Source organism: Anomaloglossus baeobatrachus, chromosome 4, assembly GCF_048569485.1.
Source record: "Anomaloglossus baeobatrachus isolate aAnoBae1 chromosome 4, aAnoBae1.hap1, whole genome shotgun sequence".
Classification (NCBI taxonomy): domain Eukaryota; kingdom Metazoa; phylum Chordata; class Amphibia; order Anura; family Aromobatidae; genus Anomaloglossus; species Anomaloglossus baeobatrachus.
This window is the reverse complement of record NC_134356.1, coordinates 24361480-24381829: the sequence shown is the minus strand read 5'-3', so window position 1 is coordinate 24381829 and position 20350 is coordinate 24361480. Positions and strand designations below refer to the sequence as shown.

Sequence of the window (20350 nt, the reverse complement as noted above, 5' to 3'; positions counted from 1 at the left end):
CCCCTTCCAAAGGAAACAAAAAGCAGCTTACTACACCAACATCACAAGCCTGCAAGCTATTGGGGGATGGAGGTGGTGGCCCAGTCCAGACAAAGAGAACTAAGAAAACAGCACCACCTGCAGGCCAAGACAAGTACACACAAAAGCTTAATGTGGACTATAAAAAACTGGCTGAAGAAGTGACATCACACTTGTCAAAAGAGGTTAAAGTGGCTATTGAGGCAGCCATACAAACATCATTAGCGAATATGCAAAAACAGATAAATGCCCATGCATCTAGACTGGCAGAATCAGAGCAGAGAATATCTGACTCCGAGGAGACAATACTGGCTATGCAAGCGCAAATAGCAGCTCTAGCAAAATCTAATGAATACTTGAAGGATAAAGCGGACGATTTGGAAAACAGATCGAGACGAAACAACCTACGTATAGTCGGGTTGCCAGAGTCTGTGTCGATTGGACAGTTGGATAATATATGCGAGTTGGAGCTACCGCAGGCCCTGGGCATAAAGGCGAAATTCAGAGTTGAAAGAGCCCACAGAGTGGGTCCACTGAGACACCAGGAGGCGAATAAGGGAGAGGGCCAAAACTCAAACAAGAATACCCCGATAAGAGCCAGGCAGGTGATTGTCAAATACCTTGATTATAAGCATAAGGAGGAAATATTGAGGGCCTTTAGAGAACGAAAGCGTCCACTACAATATCAAGGCAACAGACTGCTAATTTTTGGGGATTATTCAGCGGAAGTATCCAGAAGGAGAAAAGAATTTACCAAAATTTGCTCATTTCTGTACAACAAAAAAGTAAAGTGCCAGCTATTATACCCTGCTACACTGAAAGTTAGAAACCCCAATGGCTCGTTTGTATACTACAAGGACTACAAAGAAGCAGAAAACATTCTCATGGCAGAGCTCAACAAGACTAGGTCAGAAAGGCAAGAAAAAGGAGCTAGTGGAGAAGGGAATAATAGAAGAGGATCCCCCACAAGCTCAGGAAGAGATGTGGGACGTCTTGGGCGACAAAAGCAAGTCGAGACCAGGGAGGAAAGGAGGCCAAGCCCGGGTCGACAGCATAATTCTCGCCCGGAACACAGGAACCAACCCTTGGAGAGAAACCATGATACCTGAACTGGAACTCGCTCATTGTTTTTCCTTTTTTTGCCTGTTTTTTTTTTTTTCTCTTCCCAAAGAGGGAGAGGCGTTGAGGAGGATGCATTACGGAGAGAGGGTTGGGGAGGTGAGAGGAGGATGGGGAAGGGAGAAAAGAGAGGAAAACATCCCAAAGTCTGGGTCCTCTTCCCTCCCCCTCTCTTTTTTTTTTTTTTGTTCTTCTTCTTTCTTTCTCCATCTTCTCTCCCCTTGGTCTTTTTTTTTTCTTTTTCTCCTTTGTCCAGGAACATCATCCAAATTCAAATGAAGTGGGCCTGTTCTGGGCGGACTGATGGCTACCTGGAGTCAGAGATAAGTAGGACTGGAGAATCTTGCTGAGGTTTTGACATACTGTGCTAATTTTTGCATAATTTTCAAAGGCTTATTCAAGTTAGTCCGGGGATAGAACATATATTTTTTGGGGGGTGATTAGGGAGCTACATATTTTGGCTAGGAATAAGGGAGCTCACCAACGTGGCGGGAAGCGCCGTGGATTTCTCGGAAGGGAAAATATGTTTTACAGTTACATGCTTTTTGTTGTATTTGTTATATTTGCAAGGTGGGGAAAGGGAGTGTCGATTTTGTGGTACCAACTGTGATTCTAGTGTCGAACATCTCGTCTTCCTTGATGCAGGGGCCCATAGGGGAGGGAGTAGTAAAAGCAGAATACACAGGTAAACATGATACAGATAACTACGTGGAATGTTAAAGGGCTGAGATCACCTAACAAACGAGCAATGATATTGAGACATCTGAAAAGACTAAAGACAGACATTGCCTTATTACAGGAAACCCACTTGGGGGGGGAGGACTTTTTCCGCATGAAGAAACATTGGGTGGGCACCGTTTACGGGGCAGCGGCACAAGGTAGAAAAGCGGGCACTATGATTCTAATAAATAAACAATTCAGTCATGAGGTAGTGGCACATGAGGCAGACGACCATGGAAGGTGGCAGCACTTAACAATCGTTAGTCCAGCGGGTAAACTCAGTATTTATAATGTCTATGGCCCAAATTCACAACAAATCACATTTCATGATGACATAAAGGCCACCATATTAGCAGATGGGGAGGCTAACATTATAGTGGGAGGCGATTTTAACACCGTCCCAGACTCAGCTGAAGATAGGAGGAGGGGCGAGGAGGGGACAGCTAATGTGGGCAGGAGTTTAGACAATAGGGATGTAACATTAGAAGACGTAGGACTGAAAGACATCTGGAGACTAACTCACCCACATGACAGAGAGTATACACACTTCTCTCACCCTCATGACAGCTGGTCACGTATTGATCAGTTCTGGATCTCGCAGGATTTACTGAGTGGAACGCAAGATTGTGTGATAGAGAATATGGTGATCTCTGATCATAGTCCAGTGAGATTGGGCATTAGAGAGAAATTCAGGAGAGGTACAGATATCATATGGAGATTCCCATCGTTCCTTCTCAGGCAAGATAATTTCCATAAGGTGCTACAGGAGTGGTGGGGAGAATTCGCAGAGGACAATAGGGAACATAGAGAGTCCCCAGTGATATTTTGGGAAACGGCAAAAGCGGTCCTAAGGGGCCGTCTGGTGGGGTACGCAGCCATGATCAAACGGAAAACCAATGAGAATTATAATTTCCATAGTGAAGCAGTACGGGTAGCATATACAAATTATGTGACAAATAGATCTCCCATGACAAAAGGCAGATGGCTGGAGGCAAAAGAGGGATTTGACGAATGGGCCAAAAAAAAGGAACAACTATTCTGGTCGCACAAGGAGGTTGACTTACATAGGTTTGGCAACAAGGCGGGAAGGATGTTGGCCAATCTGGTAAGGGGCAGCAGAAAGATGACAGTGATCTCTAAACTGAAAACAAAGGGGGGAGAGGTGACTACGGATCCTAAGGACATTAATAAACTGTTGGGAGATTACTATAGAAAACTATATGGGTCAGGGAATAACGACATGACTGATGAGGCAGAGTGGCTAAGACAAGCCCAAATGCCTAGCTTGACGGAGGAAGATTTGAGTGCCTTAAACGCAGATATCACAGTAGAGGAGGTGACGAGAACAATTGGGGAGCTTAACACCAACAAGGCACCGGGACCTGACGGTTTCAATAGTGAATTCTATAAGGCTCTGAAGGATCTGATCTCGCCGGATCTAACCTCAGTCTTTAATGCTTTCCTGGGAGGGGCGGAAATACCCAAAAATTCCAACATAGCATATATTAAATTACTCCCCAAGGGAACCAAGGACCTGGATGATCCCTCTAGTTATAGACCTATATCGCTCATAAATCAGGATTTAAAAATTATGTCCAAGATCATGGCTAATAGACTGGCCGAGATCTTACCTAGGATCATTACGAATCACCAGGTGGGGTTTATTAAGGGGAGAAATGCCGTTACCAATATCCGAAAGACAATTCTAGTGGTAGATGCGGTTAGACTGGGTCTCACTGAGGGAGGGGCTAGACCTGCCCTAGTTACACTTGACGCAGAAAAAGCGTTTGATAATGTAAATTGGGGGTGGTTAGACAGGGTAATGGAGGCCATAGGGATTGTAGGCAAGATGAGACTTTACATTAGAAACCTTTATGCCAACTCGGGAGCTAGGGTACACACTCCGGGCTTTCTATCAGACGTGTTCCCTTTGATGAAGGGAACAAGACAGGGCTGCCCATTATCTCCTCTTTTATTCAACCTGGCAATCGAGCCGTTGTCAAGAATACTACAGGGACAAAATAGCTTTAAAGGAATCAAGATAAGGGGTTCAGAAGTAAAGACAGCGCTTTTTGCTGATGACATCATACTTTATATGGGGGACCCCGGTGCGGATTTGCCACAGACTCTTGCCTTGATTGAAAAATTTGGCTCATTCTCCGGTTTCAAACTGAACAAAAAAAAATGCGAGATCATGTTCCTAAAGGGGCATCATGGGACAATGGGGGGACAAATAAGAGATGGCTGTCTATGTGGAATTCCTATAGCACAATCTTCAATTAAATACCTGGGAGTGCATATAGGAAGATCGGTGGAAACAATCTATAACTTGAATTATGGACCGCTAATCAGGAAAATTATAGTTCAATTAAATGGATGGAAAGGTCTGCCACTTCCATTACTGGCAAGATGTCACCTGATAAAAATGATGAACTTTCCTAGGCTGCTGTATCCCTTCCAGACAATCCCGCTATTGCTAAAACTAAAGGATGTGAATAAGCTCAACTCCGCGTATACAGAATTTCTGTGGAGGGGAAGGAAACCCAGAATAAAGCTGCGTACGCTGATGAAGTCAGCAGAGGAGGGAGGTCTAAACTTTCCAGATGTCCAAGGGTATAATCTTGTATGTATCATGAGGCATGTAATTGATTGGGTGAGAGGAACGAGTAGGCACTCAGATCATGCGATGGAAACTAAATATGCGTCACCGTGGGATCTGACGTCCATTCTGCACTCCCCACTATCCAGGGTTGAAGGGCACATAAGGAACTCAATTATATTCCGAGACACCATGCTAACATGGAAGTCGGTAAGGAAAAAACTGGGGCTCTCATGGAAAGTGTCCAAGTACTTGAACCCCTGGGCATTCCCAAATTTTCCCCTGGGACGAGAAAACAAGCTATTTACTAGATGGAAAGAGAGGGGAGTCAGGAGAATGATAGATGTTATGAATGTGGAGGACAGGAGGTGGATGACAGGTCGGGAAGTGTTGGATAAGTACAACCTTAATAGCTCACATGTCATCCAGTATGAACAATTGAAACATGGAATAATAGGAGACCTGGGTGTGGTTGGAAGAGAGCTGAACAGAAGTTCGATTGATGAGTTACTGGAATGTGATGTAACAAGTATAAATGTCTCTAAAATTTATCGATCGCTAAGGGGGGTGCTTATCTCACGGGAGGATAGTCGGACTTTAAAAGCGTGGGGGAAACAATTGGGAAGGGAAGAAGTGGTGGATGATATACTGAGAGGATGGGTACAAGTGCGGAAACATATTACCAATGAGAGATGGAGAGACACTCAATTCAGAATTCTACATAGGGCCATTATAGGTTTCAACATACCAGGTAGGGATAGGTGGTGTCCTAAGTGTCAAAAAGAAAAAACGGATATGCTGCATGGGCTATGGGAATGTGAGACAATCGCTAGGTTCTGGAACCAAGTCAGACTATTTGCCCAGTCAACATGGGGAATTTTCAGCAAACTAGACTTAATGGTGTGGATTTTCCACTCCTTTGAGGGAGGAGTAGGAGGAGGACCGAGCGCGCAGGAAAAGAGGAAATACGCAATAACGCATGACATAGCCATGATAGCTAAGCGTTGCATCTTAAAACACTGGATTCAAAGGGAGGGCCCATCCATAAAGGAGGTTGTGGGCGAACTACACAACCTTCTGAAGTGGGAAAAACTAGAAGCGGAGAGGGATAAAGATGGGTTGACAGCCAAGTTTTTTGTGAGATAGAGACATTTTATTGAAAGCCAATTCACACAGGGAGAAATAATTAACCTGATGGCACCTTTTGTTCACTCGGAGTGGTATATCCTGAGCGATATCCAGTACAGCCTGGGTAAACTGAGAATCACCTAGGAGGGGGCTCTGGCGGGAGGGGGAGACGAGACGGTTGGGAATACCAAGACACGCTAGCAAAATTGAAATCATTCAGGGACGACACAGAGATTTAACGAATTGTATTGCATATGTTATATTATATTTCATTACCTCTGTTTTGGTTTAATGTTACTGTATACTATCTTAAATCGAACAGCAACATGGAACTCCAAATTGGGGTATCACCCACCTCTATGTCACATTTTGTCAGACGAATGTTCTTCTTTTGCAATGATACTTGTCATGTTTTTACAAATTTGAAAAATCAATAAAAAACGTTTTGGAAAAAAAAAAAAAATAAATAAATATATGTTTAGTACATTTGTTTTATATAATCAAAATATTGGATAGATAAACATGCTACTTTCGGTCTTAAAACTCGGCCGGAACATAAGAATTTCAATTCATTGTAATAAATAAAATTTGGTTTCAATGGAGAAGATCCACTTTTATCAGGTTCAAATCTGATTTTATTAAATCTGTCACGGACAGAACGCCAACGCTTCCTTACATCATTTTCTTTCTTTTTTTTTTTTTTTGGGGCAGGGAACATAAGATTAAAATTATTATAATTTTGTACAAATTATGTGTGAAGATGTAATTTACCCTCTCACTGTATATGCTGTGATACTATGTCATGATATGTATATTTCCCTGGTTGTATTAGTTGTAATTCATGTATTTTCTTGGGGGAGCTACTGGTCTCAATGTGTGTTTCTCATACAATTGTAGTCTTGGCATCTAATGTGATTATGTAAATAGCCTGTTGTCTTCTATCCAGAGTTGTGTATCTAGTCTGTAATTGCATTGGCCAGTGAAGGAATAGTCATTGTGCTGCACAGCAGGGGATCCCTTCATCTACTGTGGCTGGCAGACATATTGGAGCCCTGTGATGGACCAAACCATTGATGATAGGATGTGTGACCCCTACCCCCTGAACAAACATGGTGGGCTGGTCAAGGAGCACAGACAATGCATTTCCCTTTTTGTAACTTCAGAGTGAGCTGAGACTTGGGAAAGAGAGGGAGCCCCAGCCTGGGTGGCTGTGGACACGGACGGAGCTAGGCCTGTGTGGCGGCCCGTGGGATTGTGTGGAACTCTTTTGACTACTGTAAGGACGATTGCTTTGTTGTCCGGTCCGAGGATTGTCGGGAAGGGCCTCCGAATCTGTTTTACGTGGACTAATAGTGTGCTGTTCCTGTATTCCTAATAGTAAACCTGTTGGATCATCCCTCGGCCTCGTCCATCCTTTGCTCTGCTGTACACCCCGTCACATTATGTTTAATGAAATTTATAATACAAACGTAAAATGACAATCATGTTAAAAATTTAGGAAAACAAAACATACCAATCTTAGTCTGCAGTATTTGATCGGCCTCATGCCATTGCGGGTATAATTCTTTACAGATTAATAACCAGCATTCTGCGCGTTTGTTGTTAATCATGTACTCGGGCGAGGTGGGATCCCATAAGCAGGGCATCGATTCTACCTGTGTTGTTAAATATGTCATTTTAATTTTTAAAAGCTTAATTTTTATTTTAAAATTATAAAATTAATATATAACAAAATTAGAATAATAATAAAATAAAAAATAAAAAATTAAATTAAAAAAAATTAAAATAAACTCACCAGACTAATAAGTTTGGAGACATCTAATTTCAAATCGCTTGTACCAAGCCATGTTCTTTATTTGGATCTTGTTTGCTTAAGACCACAATGAAAGAAAAGCCCGGACGCCTGCCCTGAAGGGGCTCAAGGGAGGGCAACATGACTGAGGAGGGATGCTAGGCCGGAGGGTTAGCAAGGGGTTAAGGTGTAGGGCATTTTTGTGCGGGAAAAGTGGGAGGTGGAGTTATAAGGACAGTGGGGCCATGTAATTGGTCAGCGTGTTGTCAGTGGTAAGTGAGTATATATAGGGCAAGATATGTGGTGGGAGGTCATTCACTACCTGGAAGACGTCCGGAATTGTCGAGGTGTCCAGGACGGTCCGAAGAGGAGGTCCCTGTCCCGAAGGATGTCGACTGTGGCGGAGAGACGTGGGAGCGCTGGCTCCGGGTGCTGCAGCAGTGGTGGACAGTGGTCGATCGGATGGAGGTGGCCGAGCTCTTGGTGCCTCCGGGAGGGGGACAAGGCCCTCCCAGGAGCTGGATCCGGATGGGCCCCAGGACCACTCCGGCGCTGGCAGCGGCATCCTAGGACGTCGGTGGAAGGAAAGAGGATCGCAGCGGTGGCGGGGCGGTGAGTGACGTCATCGGCCTCCTATTCTGTGGTGTTGCGGCGCGGGGTCAGCGTTGTGAAGGGGCGGCGCGACCACGTGACCCGGGGCGCGGTCACGTGGTCCGGCGTCGCGGTCACATGGCCCCGGCGTCCTGACGTCACGGTCACATGGCCCTATGGTGCGGTCATGTGACCGGGCGCCGAAACCGGAAGCGCGGCCTGCACAACAGTGCAGGGCCTGAATGGGATCCCGGGTAGTGGCGGACAGTCTCGGATAAGGGTGAGGGCGGCGCGGCCATGTGACCCGGGGCGCGGGCGCATGGCCGGCGTCAGGAGCACGTGATCGTCCTGCAGTAACCGGGAGGAGCGGCCTGCGTATCCATGCAGGGCCTGGGCAACGGATGGCATCGCAGCAGTCGACCGGCACTACGGTGGGGGGTGAGTGACATCTACGCCCCTTCTCCTTCATCCAGTGCGGCGCGGGGGTCAGCGTAACAACGTGGGCGGTGCGGCCCTGTGGCCTGAGGCGCGGTTATGGGGTCCAGCATTGCTATTACGCGCCCCCGGCGTCACGGTCACCTGTCCCAGCGGTGCGGTCAGGTGAGCGGCTACATCTGCCAGACAGTGCGGCCTGCGCAGGCGCAGGGCCAGGCGACGTGAATCATCCCTGCCTCGGTTGGATAGCGGCGCGTGGGGTTGGCGTGACGACATAGGTGGTGCGGCCGCGTGACCCGCGGCGCGGTCACGGGGTCTGGCACTGCGTTCACCTGCCTTCGGCGCCATGTGCTGATTCCTGTGTGCGGCGGTGCGACTGGAGTGCAAACCCCCCCCTCCCCCCCAGTGGTGGCTACGAGTCAGTGATCATCGCGGGCAGCGTCCCAGGCTGACCGGTGGGCCTGGGGTGACTACTCTATGGCCCAGGAGGACTGCAGCCTGGGTCGTTCTACATAGAAGATGGCAGTGCTCGTCGCGGAGGACACGTGGCGGCTGTTCCGTGGGACACCGCGGAGTCAGCCTAGTAAGATAAAGGTTTCACTTACACCTCATATAATGCTTTGGTTATAGGGGTTGGTAGGGTTGTTATTATGTATGGCTTTTGGGTGGGTTAAGGTGGTGGTGTTTTGTCAGGGGGTATGGGACCGGCGTCTGGTTGGACAGGAGGGTGGTGGCCCTGTAGCGGCATTTTGGGTGGCTGGCAGGGAGTCCAGACAGGATTGCAGGTACTATTGTTTTGCGCGATATGCGTTTCATGGGTGTTTAGTTTTTCATGCGGGTGCGTATGTTTATGTTTATAAAGGGGACGAGTTGTTTTGGTCAGCTTCGTGTTGCTCAGGCTCTTGAGAGGACTATGTCTGCTTGGTGGTGGTGGTAACGGTGCTTCGTGAGTCGATCAGGTAGACGTCGGCGGTGGTGCAGAGCCTGAGGCGAGGTGAGGGACATTGGCGGAGAGGCGGAGGATAGCCGTGAACCCCGAGTTTTGTGTTTTGTTTTGGTGGTCCTGGGGGTTTCCACGGCTTCCTCGGATTGGTTAAGGTTTTTCGATGGTAGTTCAGTGGCATGACGATCCGTTTTGTGGGTGTATTGGGTCAGCTTAAGCGTGATTGTTGCTGTCGTTTCATGAGGGTGAGAATGTTATACCTATGTCCACGGCAGGAGCTTCCATAAAGGGGGCTACATGAGTAATGGGTGTTTCCTGGGGAGTTTTAGGTCCGCTTGGCAGGTACGGCGTGGTTGTTGAGGTCAGACGAGGTCGAGCTGGTTTGGACAGCAGGTTTGTGGTATCCTTCCTTTACGGCAGTGAGAGGGTACCTCCTTTTGAGCATTGGATGAGGCCGTTTACCTGGATTTAGGGTCCGGGCTGCTTTTCTTAAGAGGGACGTTGTTAGTGTTTTCAAGGTGGTACGGTAGTTCCTTTGTTGGAGATTGAGGGCATTCTTTCCGTAGCTGGAGATTACAGTTTCATGGCAATCTGTCGGGTGCGCATGTGCAGCCTGTGGGCTGGCCACTTTGTATTAGCTCCATTGTGGGGGGTGATTTTATTGGTTGGCTGGTTGGGCCGTTTGGGTGGCCGTTTGTGGTACTATTAGGAGGCGGTCAGCAATTCGGTAACTGGAGTGGTCTCGTGCTTAGTTTCCAGTACATGGGCCAGTGAAGGGTGCTAGAGGTTTTATTGATGTTCAGGGTGTTTGGTGGCCCAGGTGTGGGTGTTTTGACAGTCCGACGGCCCTGAATCATCTGGGGGGCCCGATGTCTGGGTACGGTTACAGGTGAATATTAGATTTCAGCATTCTATTAGACGGGTGCTTTAGTGGGGGCGTTAGTGGTCCAGTTGGTTTATTGGTATTGGTTGATCGATCTGGGGCCATATGTTGCTTGTGGCACTTGCTAAATCAAGCTGTTGGATGCGCAGCACTTGGGGGGCTTACTAGAGGCTGCGGGGTAGTACCTACACAAGGGTATTTTCAATGGTTTGCACGCGGGGGACGGGTATGTTCCCTCCACGGCATTTAGTATGGTTGCAGTCAGTGCAATTGGAGGTATTGGGTGGTATTCGTTCCTGGCAGTGGGTCTTGGGCCCTGCAGGAGGTTAGCGTAAAGGGAGGCGGTTCTGCAGTCACGGCAGACAGGGTTTTTGGGGGAGGGGGGCAGCTTGTCCTGCTTCCCAAGAGGTTATATTGGCCTTGCTTATATCGGCAGGTTTGGTTAGCTGGGTATCCTCTTTTGGCCTCCAGGATGGCCGAGGCGCGTGGCGGTTGAGGAATGGGGAGACCGTTTGGGATACGCGGCCCTTTGTTGACAATTGGAACCGGGGGGCCGCTGCTGTTGGTGTATGGTCGTTGCCTGACTGGCCAATGCGGATTTTAAGGCAGGTTCCATTTGTTGGGACTGTTATTTAGAGTGTGCGGGGTGTCCAGTTGTACGTGTTTTGGCCTTACATGATGGTGGCCCTAGTGGCACCATAGAGCCTTGAGGGCCAACTGTTACCACGTATTTGTATGGCCTGCATGGGATTGTGAGAACATAACTGTTCACTGCGCAGCCTGGGAGAGACACAGTTGTCAGTCACGTGTGAGCAGCTGACAGGCGGCGGGTGATAGGCCATGGAACTGGACTTTCGGCATTGCGCACTGCAAGTCTGTTGGCTGAGTGGGGCGCAGGCATCCGGTTATTGATGGGGGGGGGGGCCGGGCCCCGTTTGGGGCGTCGGAGGAGCTATTTTGTCACGGGGGGACTGCTTGATATTGTATATGGTCAAGGCAGCATCGGTGGTGGCCCCTCCTCCACCCAGTAGTGGACCTCCAAGATTGGGGAAGTGGCCTTAGGCTGATCTGGGGGTTATAACAGGGTAGGCAACATTTTAGGTTCATAGGGTCTTATGTTGCTGGTAGCGTTTTCATGCTGAGGGGTGGACATGTAGTGGCCACTGGGCACCTGATTGGTGTGCTGTTTTGAAAGAAAACCAGAGAAACGTGGTGTCTGAGTTTTCCTGGACTTCGGGTCGTGTGGGAGTCGCTGTTCTCTCATTTTGTGAGTAGTGTTGAGTCTGCAGTTCAGCGGGAATTGGACATGGAGTACAGTAAGTCTTGGCAAGAATGTGGCAACAGCAGTGTTATGATTTTGCGTTCACAGTGCCCGGGGACACCAACCATTAACTCTGGTCATGTGCCCCTTTTTACTGGGCATTGAGCAATAAGTGGTGGTCAGAAGGGTGTATTCTGACTCAGGTGTTGGGAATGCCTCTGGTGGCGGGAGTATCGTGATACATTGGTATATAGTTAAGGTCTTTCAGGCCGGCGATCGGCTTGACTGTCTTTGGTTCAGTGTTGCTGTGATTTCGGGGCGGATTGGTTCTGGCTATTAGGCTAGGTAAAAATTTCAGGATTGGTGCTATCACACACGGTTCACGGGAACTACAGCGTTTTGGTACTGCGCGTGGGTGGAGGAGACTTGGTCGCTGGGACATCCGGGGTGCTTGATCCGTGACATCGGGCCTGACTGCCTTGGGCCATTTCTTCTGCCTGGGGCGTGCTCGTGTTGTTGTTCAGTGGGGCGTGACCGCCTAGTGAGTTTGTTCCTGGGTAGGTTTTTAGGAATCTGTTCGAGGTTGGGGAAATAGTGGAGGTTCTTTTGTTACACCAGTGATGGTTGGCTTTGCTTAATTATCAGTTGATGTGTAATTTTCGGGGGCGCCTGCAATGTTGCTGTCTCAACGAGCCAGAGTTTGCCCCCCCCTATGCCATTGAGACGGGGGCGGCGGCTCAGGTGGCTCATTGGGGACTGGTCGCGCAGGCGGTGCATAGGATCGGATAGCGTGGTTGGCTAGTTGCTGGTCTTAGGGCGGCTGCCCTTGTTGTACTGGTACACCAATAATGGTTGGCTTTGTTTAATTATCAGTGGATGTGTAAATTTCAGCGGCGCCTGCAGTGTGGCTGTCTCAACGAGGCCAAGCTTGCCCCCTATTCCGTGGAGATGGGGGCGGCGGCTCTGGTGGCTCGTTGGGGACTGGTCGCGCAGGCGGTGAATAGGATCGGACGATGTGGTCGGCTAGTTGCAGGTCTTGGGTCGGCTGACCTTGTTGTATTGGTGGTTTGGTGCAGGTTGGCATCGTAAGGTCTATTGGGGGGTCATTTTGCTCGATTGACATTGGTCCCGCAGTATTGGTTGCTCGACCCGAGGAGTCGGCTCGGGTCGGGTTTTGGTGGTGGGGCTCGCACGTACAAGGTGTCATACGTGCTCGCTGTGGCGGAAAGGAGGGGGGGTATTTGAAGTCGGTGGATTGCACAAAGAGCGGGGGGAACCCAGTGCAGGAGCGGGTTACCCCTGGTGGTGCAATGGTATAGTTGGTGGGTCCCTGCTGTGCTCGGTCACAGCGGGACATGTTAACGTGGGACCCTGCTGTGCTGGGTCACAGCAGGGCATGTTAATGTGCTGGGTGTCCTCGAGCCGGTGTGGTGCGGCTGAGGGCACATGGTGGAGCAACACTCGGCTGGGTGTCCTCGAGCCGGTGTGGTGCGGCTGAGGGCACATGGTGGAGCTGGTGTTGCAATCATGTACAACGGGACTCTTCACTTACCCTCCCTCCTTTGCTTGTGGTATATTTATGAATAAAATGTTATTGACTATTTTGGTGATAATAAACGAGGCTGCTGTGGCCTTTTACATCCAACGTCATGCAGTCCGTGTCTTATTTTGGTTGAGAAGCGGTAAAAAGGTGGATAGCTGGTTTGGGTCAGTACGGTAAGATAGGGCCAACAGTCAGACTTTCCTAAGTCATGAGATCAGTGTAGCAATCATGTTCGCAAATGATTCAATTTATTGTAAAGCGGATGTGACGTTAGACATTTTGTGAGGTCATTTCTAAATTTAAATAGTTGCGTTTTGATACTACGAAACGCACATAAAAAGCATCTTAAACGCAAATGAGACGGATAAAAATTGATGTGTTCATTATTGACGTTTCTCATTGACTTCAATGTGTTGTAAACGCAACATAAATGGCAAAAACAATTGACAAGGTCCTTTTGTGAACGCATGGTTTTTGACCTAACTTATGCAAATTTGGTGTTGCGTTTAGAAACGCAAAGTGCGGACAAAAAAAACATGATTTCTCATTGTCATAAATGGAAAAACAAAACGCATGCATTTGGGCACAAAAACGCTGCAGATCAAAACGGACCGTAAACGCACCTGAAACGCAGGTGAAAACGGAAAGTGCGCACATAGCCTAATAGTCACTTCCTTATACCCCACTTGAGGCAAGGGCTGGCCATTACTGCCGACCATGGTAAAGTCTGTATCTGGGCTACGGGTAATATCAGAATCAGCCCAGTATCTTTTGTAAAGGATATATGGCATTGTTACCTGGGATCCAGTGTCCAGTAGGGTGGTCATCGGGATGCCATCCAGCACGATTGGAAGGACCAGACATCCTCCCACATACTTGTCCCGCCAATTAGATGGGCCGGTTCTTCTTACACCGAAGGGTTGGCCCCTGTCTCCAGGTACCTGAGGGTTGGCTCCTGGCGCAATGTTCTGCCCGTATAAAAGACAGTTTCATGCATAGTGCCCTGCCTTATTGCAGCAGCAGCAAATCGGTCACCCAGCGGAATCATAGCGAACGTGGTCTCTTTCCCGGGTTGGTGGGATCCTCCTCTGCCGCCGCCTTTGGACGTCATCCGGATTGTAGGCCAACTCGACGTTTGCGGGCTGTGGGGCCACCTGTAATGATTGCACGATCTTAGTTAGAGCAGCCATACCTTTAATCAGTTCTTGGACCTGGAGCCTTAGGTCTGCGGAGGGGGTCATTACCTAGGGTCTATGCATCTGCCCCCACGGTGGTCTGTGTTGAGGGCATCACCTCGGTGTACGTGATAGCAGGGAGCCGGAGGGGTGTAGCGTCACCTGGGGTCGAGTCTCGCAGCACCCGGATGGCCCGATCCTTGAATTGTGCAAAGTCGAGGTCAGGATTTTTTAGAGTCATAATGCGCAACTGTGTTCGATGGGCGTTTGACAGGAGCCCCTCAATAAACTGCTCCGTTAGCAACTGGTCTTCATCATGCACACTGTCGGGATCCACCTGCTTAACAGCCCTCGTCATCTCTTGCCACCTTTAGGGACACTTTGCACACTACAACATCGCAAGCCGACGCTTGCGATGCTGAGCGCGATAGTCCCCGCCCCCGTCGCAGCTGCGATATCATGGTGATAGCTGCCGTAGCGATAATGTTCGCTACAGCAGCTTCACATGCACTCACCTTCCCTATGACGTCGCTCTGGCCGGCGAACCGCCTCCTTCCTAAGGGGGCGGGTCGTGCAGCGTCATAGAGTCGTCACACGGCAGGCGGCCAATAGAAGCGGAGGGGCGGAGATGAGCGGGACGTAAACATCCCGCCCACCTCCTTCCTTCCGCTTAGCCAGCCGGGACGCAGGTAGGAGATGTTCCTCGCTCCTGCGGCTTCACACACAGCGATGTGTGCTGCCACAGGAACGAGGAACAATATCGTAACATCGGTCTTTCCCAAATCATTGAAATGACCGACGGTACACCGATGATACGATTACAATGCTTTTGTGCTCGTTAATCGTATCAAAAATGGTTTACACACTACGATGTTGACAGCGACGCCGGATGTGCGTCACTTTTGATTTTACCCCACCGACATCGCACCTGCGATATCGTAGTGTGCAAAGTGCCCCTAAGGCTTTGTGCGCACTAGAAAATGGACTTTTCTTAAGAAAAATCCGCACCCTCTGACAGAATACTGCACCCACGGCAAAACAACACTCGCGTTTTTTTGCTGAGTTTTGCCGTGGTTTTTCTACGGGTTGGTACTTGCGGTTTTTGCCATAGATAATGGTAAAAATCCGCAGGTACTTGCGGAAAAGAAGTGACATGCACATTAATTGCACAGCAGAAATTCCGCGGATAAATCCGCAGGTATCAAAAAACGCAGTGTGAGCACAGCATTTTTTTTTTTTATACCCATAGGTTTTGCTGGAGAATGACTGCAGAAATATTAGAAACATTTTCTGCGGCAAATCCGGGGTCAAAGTCGCTGTAATTCCGCACATGGCTTTAGGGTGAAGAATGGTGGAGGCTCCGTGATGCTTATAGAGAAAAATGGCCATGTCTTGATGATGCCTGCATTGAAGGATGGTGGTGACTCTGTGATGCTAACATGGACGGATTGTGAGGTGGCTCAGTGATGCCGACACTGACGGATGGTGCTGGCTCAGTGATGCCGACACTGACGGATGGTGCTGGCTCAGTGATGCCGACACTGACGGATTGTGAGGTGGCTCAGTGATGCCGACACTGACGGATGGTGCTGGCTCAGTGATGCCGACACTGACGGATGGTGCTGGCTCAGTGATGCCGACACTGACGGATGGTGCTGGCTCAGTGATGCCGACACTGACGGATGGTGCTGGCTCAGTGATGCCGACACTGACGGATGGTGCTGGCTCAGTGATGCCGACACTGACGGATGGTGCTGGCTCAGTGATGCCGACACTGACGGATGGTGCTGGCTCAGTGATGCCGACACTGACGGATGGTGCTGGCTCAGTGATGCCGACACTGACGGATGGTGCTGGCTCAGTGATGCCGACACTGACGGATGGTGCTGGCTCAGTGATGCCGACACTGACGGATGGTGCTGGCTCAGTGATGCCGACACTGACGGATGGTGCTGGCTCAGTGATGCCTATAGTTCAGCAGATCATCTAGTTTCGGAACACGTCATCCTGATAATCATGCAGTGTAGATGTGCAGTAACAGTAGATAAGAAGCTGGTCTTTAAAATTTATGATTGAATAAATTTATTATCTGGTCCAAACAATTAGAGCATAAATAAATAATTAAAAGGTATTTGTGTGATCACCAAAAAAAAAAAAAAAAAACAAATATAAAAAAAAAGGCCAAAATCATAATGTTTAATACCTGGGAATAATAACCAAGACACATCAGAGAATTATCCACAATGTTACACAGGGACAATAGATGACGATGCTGAGGTTGGTTTCTTATTTGGGAATTATTTAATTTCAGGATTTTTTTTTTTTTTTTTTTAACAGGTTTAACATCAAAAATTGAAAAGCGCAGAAATGAAATACAATTCAGTGAGGTGTCCTGATGTGATTATACTTACAAACAACTAAAACAAAGAAAAAAAAAAATGACATAAGCCATCTCACCCCAACAACACACAGATATAGATGCCCTACCTCAAACTCCGGGCACTTCAGCCTGACGCAAATGGGTTCTGGGCCCCAAGACATTTAACCCATTAAAACACCTGTTACATATTCAAATTGTTTAAATCAGCTCTCTGCCCACTTTGATGCCAGTTCTGATACCCAGAACCCATTTGGGCCAGGCTGAAGTGACCCGAGTTTGATGTGAGGCATCACTATCTGTGCATTGGGGGTGTGACATCAGTAGCCCAAGGTCATTTAACCCTTTCAATACATCCATTAGTGCTCACTTTGTGTATTTTGTGCCGGTTGTATAATTTTTTTTTTATAGCTGCTTTTAAGTGTATTCACATCAGGGCGCCACATTACATTGTTTATTTTATAGGGGTTATTGTTTACAAAAATTACAATAAAAAACAATTGCCCAATAAGAAAACAGACAAAGAAACAAACTTCAGAATTGATAATAGATGAGCATTATTTCCAGAGTATATCCTCTCCAGTATATAGAAACAACCTGATATACTGTATATCACTATACACCTGCACAGCGGATCATACACCCATGTCATCTAGTCCTAGTGACAGCTGCCATGTAGCGATCATCCCCTGTATCCCACCAATTTATTCATCCCATTGGCCAAATGATTTGCCAATTACAAGCTTAGTTCTGTCTCCAGTATCTGCCAAGATATCTTACATATTGATGTTTTCTCCTAATTACGGTTTACAACCTAATATTTTTATAGAACCACCATATACACATAATACAGCATGAAGGGGCTCGGAGAAGGCGGCAGTGAAGGTGTGTAAGTGTCTGATGGGGTCACACAGCTCATAAAAGGACAACTGCCCGGCCTCATAATCCAGACAGATCCTGACTCTATTACTGGAGATCTTGTCAGGTAACTCGATCTCTTCACTGTCATGTCTCACTGAATACTGATTATAACATCTCCACAAACTCCAGGACTTGTTATTCTCTCCAATCAGTGACCGCCTCCCCCTCCTGTCTATACTGGGGTAACACATCCCCACCCTCCACCACCTTGATCTACTGCCCTCCACATCCCAGTAATGTCGTCCTGAGGTAAATCCCCTCCTGCTCATCACCTGATTATACTGGAATCTCTTTGATGTTTTTGGACGATTCTGGTCCCTTTCTGTGCAGGTCGCAGTTTTCAGGTCGTCTGATATAAGGAGATAATTAGCAGCTGTGTTTACATCCAGTAATATGTCTGCAGGACCCTCCACATAGATCCCCTTCCTTATACCTGATATTACCTCACATAATGTGTGTAATGTGTGTGAGATCACAGCCACATCCAGGTCATCTCCATCATGGAGCTGTTTATCATGTCCCCCTGTGTCCTCATCACCTCCCTTCTCCTCAGGATCACACAAGTCCCCGGTGTCTGGTTCCTGTAAGACGGTCAGTGGATCAGTCATGTTACACAGCTCCTCAATGTGCCTCATCTTCCTGGACAGCTCGTCCTTCTTTATTTCCAGCTGATGGATCAGAGCAGACAGTGACAGTGACTCTTCCTTTTCCTGCCTGGAGATCTCACTCAGGACCTTCTTCTCCAGGTCGTCCACCCGTCTCCTGATGTCTGTGCACAGGGCAGTGACTCTCTCGGCTTCTCCAGCTGCTTTTTCTTGAGCTTTTCTTCTCTGTGCCTCCAGACACTGGACTCTTTCCGCAGTCTCCAGTCTGTTTGTTGTCAGTTTTTGGAGAACATTTCTCAGTTTCTCCATCTTTTTTTTTGAGGCCTCATCCAGCATCTCCACCCGGTGTCCCCGATGTTCTCCTGCTGAACAGTAGACACAGATACAAGCAGCGTCCTCAGTGCAGTAATATTCCAGGATCTTCTTATGGACAGGACATTTCCTTTTCTCCACAGAAGTGCTGGGATCAGATAAGACGTGTTCTGGTGATTTGCTGTGAGCCCTCAGATGTTTCTCACACAGAGAAGCCTCACAGTGTAGACAGGATCTAACAGCAGGAACCGGAGAGTCTACACAGTAAGTGCAGCAGATCCCGGTTTCCATCTGTGTTGGTGGAATAATCAGGATATTCTCCATTATGTTCCGTAGAGCTATGTTTCTCATCAGCGGCGGCCGCTCCTGAAACCTTTCTCTGCAGTCAGGACAGGAATAGACTCCAGATTCGTCCTGTGTATCCAGCGCACGATCAATACAGACCCGGCAGAAGTTGTGTCCACATCTCAGCATTACAGGATCTGTATAAGTGCTCAGACAGATGGAGCAGAGCAGCTCGTCTCTCAGATCAGCAGACGCCATGGCTGAAAGAGGAAAAGAGAAAGAAAACTAATTTTCTGACACTCAAACATTGGTTGAGTTTATACTTGTTAATGAAAGACAGAGATCAGGAATACAATTAGGCTAGGTGTGCAAGCTGCATCTTTGTGGTGACCACAAAGATGCACATTTTTTGGCCCCCCACACATGCATGTGTTTTGATACGTTTTTACTGGCTGACTGCTGTCCCTTGGCTGGTTATGAAAAATAGAAGGGGAAAAAAAAAAAAAAAAAAAAAACAAAACCTTTTTTACATTTTTTTTTTTTAATAAATCAAACGTAGGGTTCACCCTCTCCCATTTTTCTAAAACCAGCCAAGGTACAGCACACATCTGGGGTCTGATATTATTAAAGTGAGAAGGTCCTTAGTTATTTGGGCCTTTTGCAGCCTAACAATAGCAACCTGCAGCTGCCCTAGAAGTGGCGTAACCATTAGATGCAATGGAAAATAAACAAAAAAAAAAAAAACAAAAAACCCCCGCACCCTCTTTCACTCATATTAACCCCGAAAACACCCATGCGAGTCCGACGTAATCCACACGAGGTCCCATGACGCTTCCACCACTGCTACATCTGAAGCTCACAGCGAGCGGAATAGAACATGACTGCCCACTGTAAGCTCCAGGCAGAAACTGAAGTGAGCCATGCGATCAGCGGTGACATCACTCCGGTGATTTGCGGTCATAGGTGGAGGACTATAGATGTGGCCACAACTAACCTGAGTGACTTCACTGCACCTCTGTCTGTGATTGGAAGCCTCAGACACGCTGTCACTTACCCTGGGAGCTCGTCTAACTGGAAGAAGAATGGAGCGTCTGCGGGAGCAGTGTGACAGTTGCCCCAGTAAGTATGAAGTGCTTGCTCCTACCCCTTTGCGCCGGATCCTGGTCCCCATAGACTTTATACGGGGAGCGGCACCTGGCGAGATACCAGCGATCAATCCCCACCTCCGACCCAGTCAGTGGGGGATTGTTCTGCCAGTCCTCCGAAACGCAGTGACAAAAGGCAAAAAGAATTGACATGCTGCATCTCTGTGGTCACCACAAACATGCAGCCAAAAGAAACTTGTGCGCACAGTAACAATGAAATTTCATAGACTTTGCTGGGGGAAGGCAATGCATGCACCTGAAAAATGCAGGGGGGGGGGGGGGGGTTGGAGTGTGAACATAGCTTTACTCCCATAATAAGTGTTTGCAGCGTGTTTCGCTGCATCCAAAATGCTGCACTGTACAGTCCAAGTGTAGCGCCCCAAGTGGTTTAATCGTCACCAGGCCAGTGGTATTTGGGGTTGCTGTTGTGACTGGCCTGACCTGGCTCCGTGGCCCCGTCGGCTACATGAAAAGACAAACAGGTGGGTGCAAGGTTGT

At 48.1% G+C, this 20350-nt stretch overlaps 1 protein-coding gene across 1 annotated transcript; it reads right to left on the bottom strand.

Moving 5' to 3' along the window:
- Positions 1-16394: 16394 nt before the first annotated feature.
- LOC142301083 (E3 ubiquitin/ISG15 ligase TRIM25-like) lies at positions 16395-18986 on the bottom strand. The gene has a single exon (XM_075342102.1). It carries the CDS (start codon positions 18963-18965, stop codon positions 17385-17387), a length of 1581 nt encoding a protein of 526 aa, XP_075198217.1. The 5' UTR covers positions 18966-18986; the 3' UTR covers positions 16395-17384.
- Between the last annotated feature and the right edge of the window lie 1364 nt (positions 18987-20350).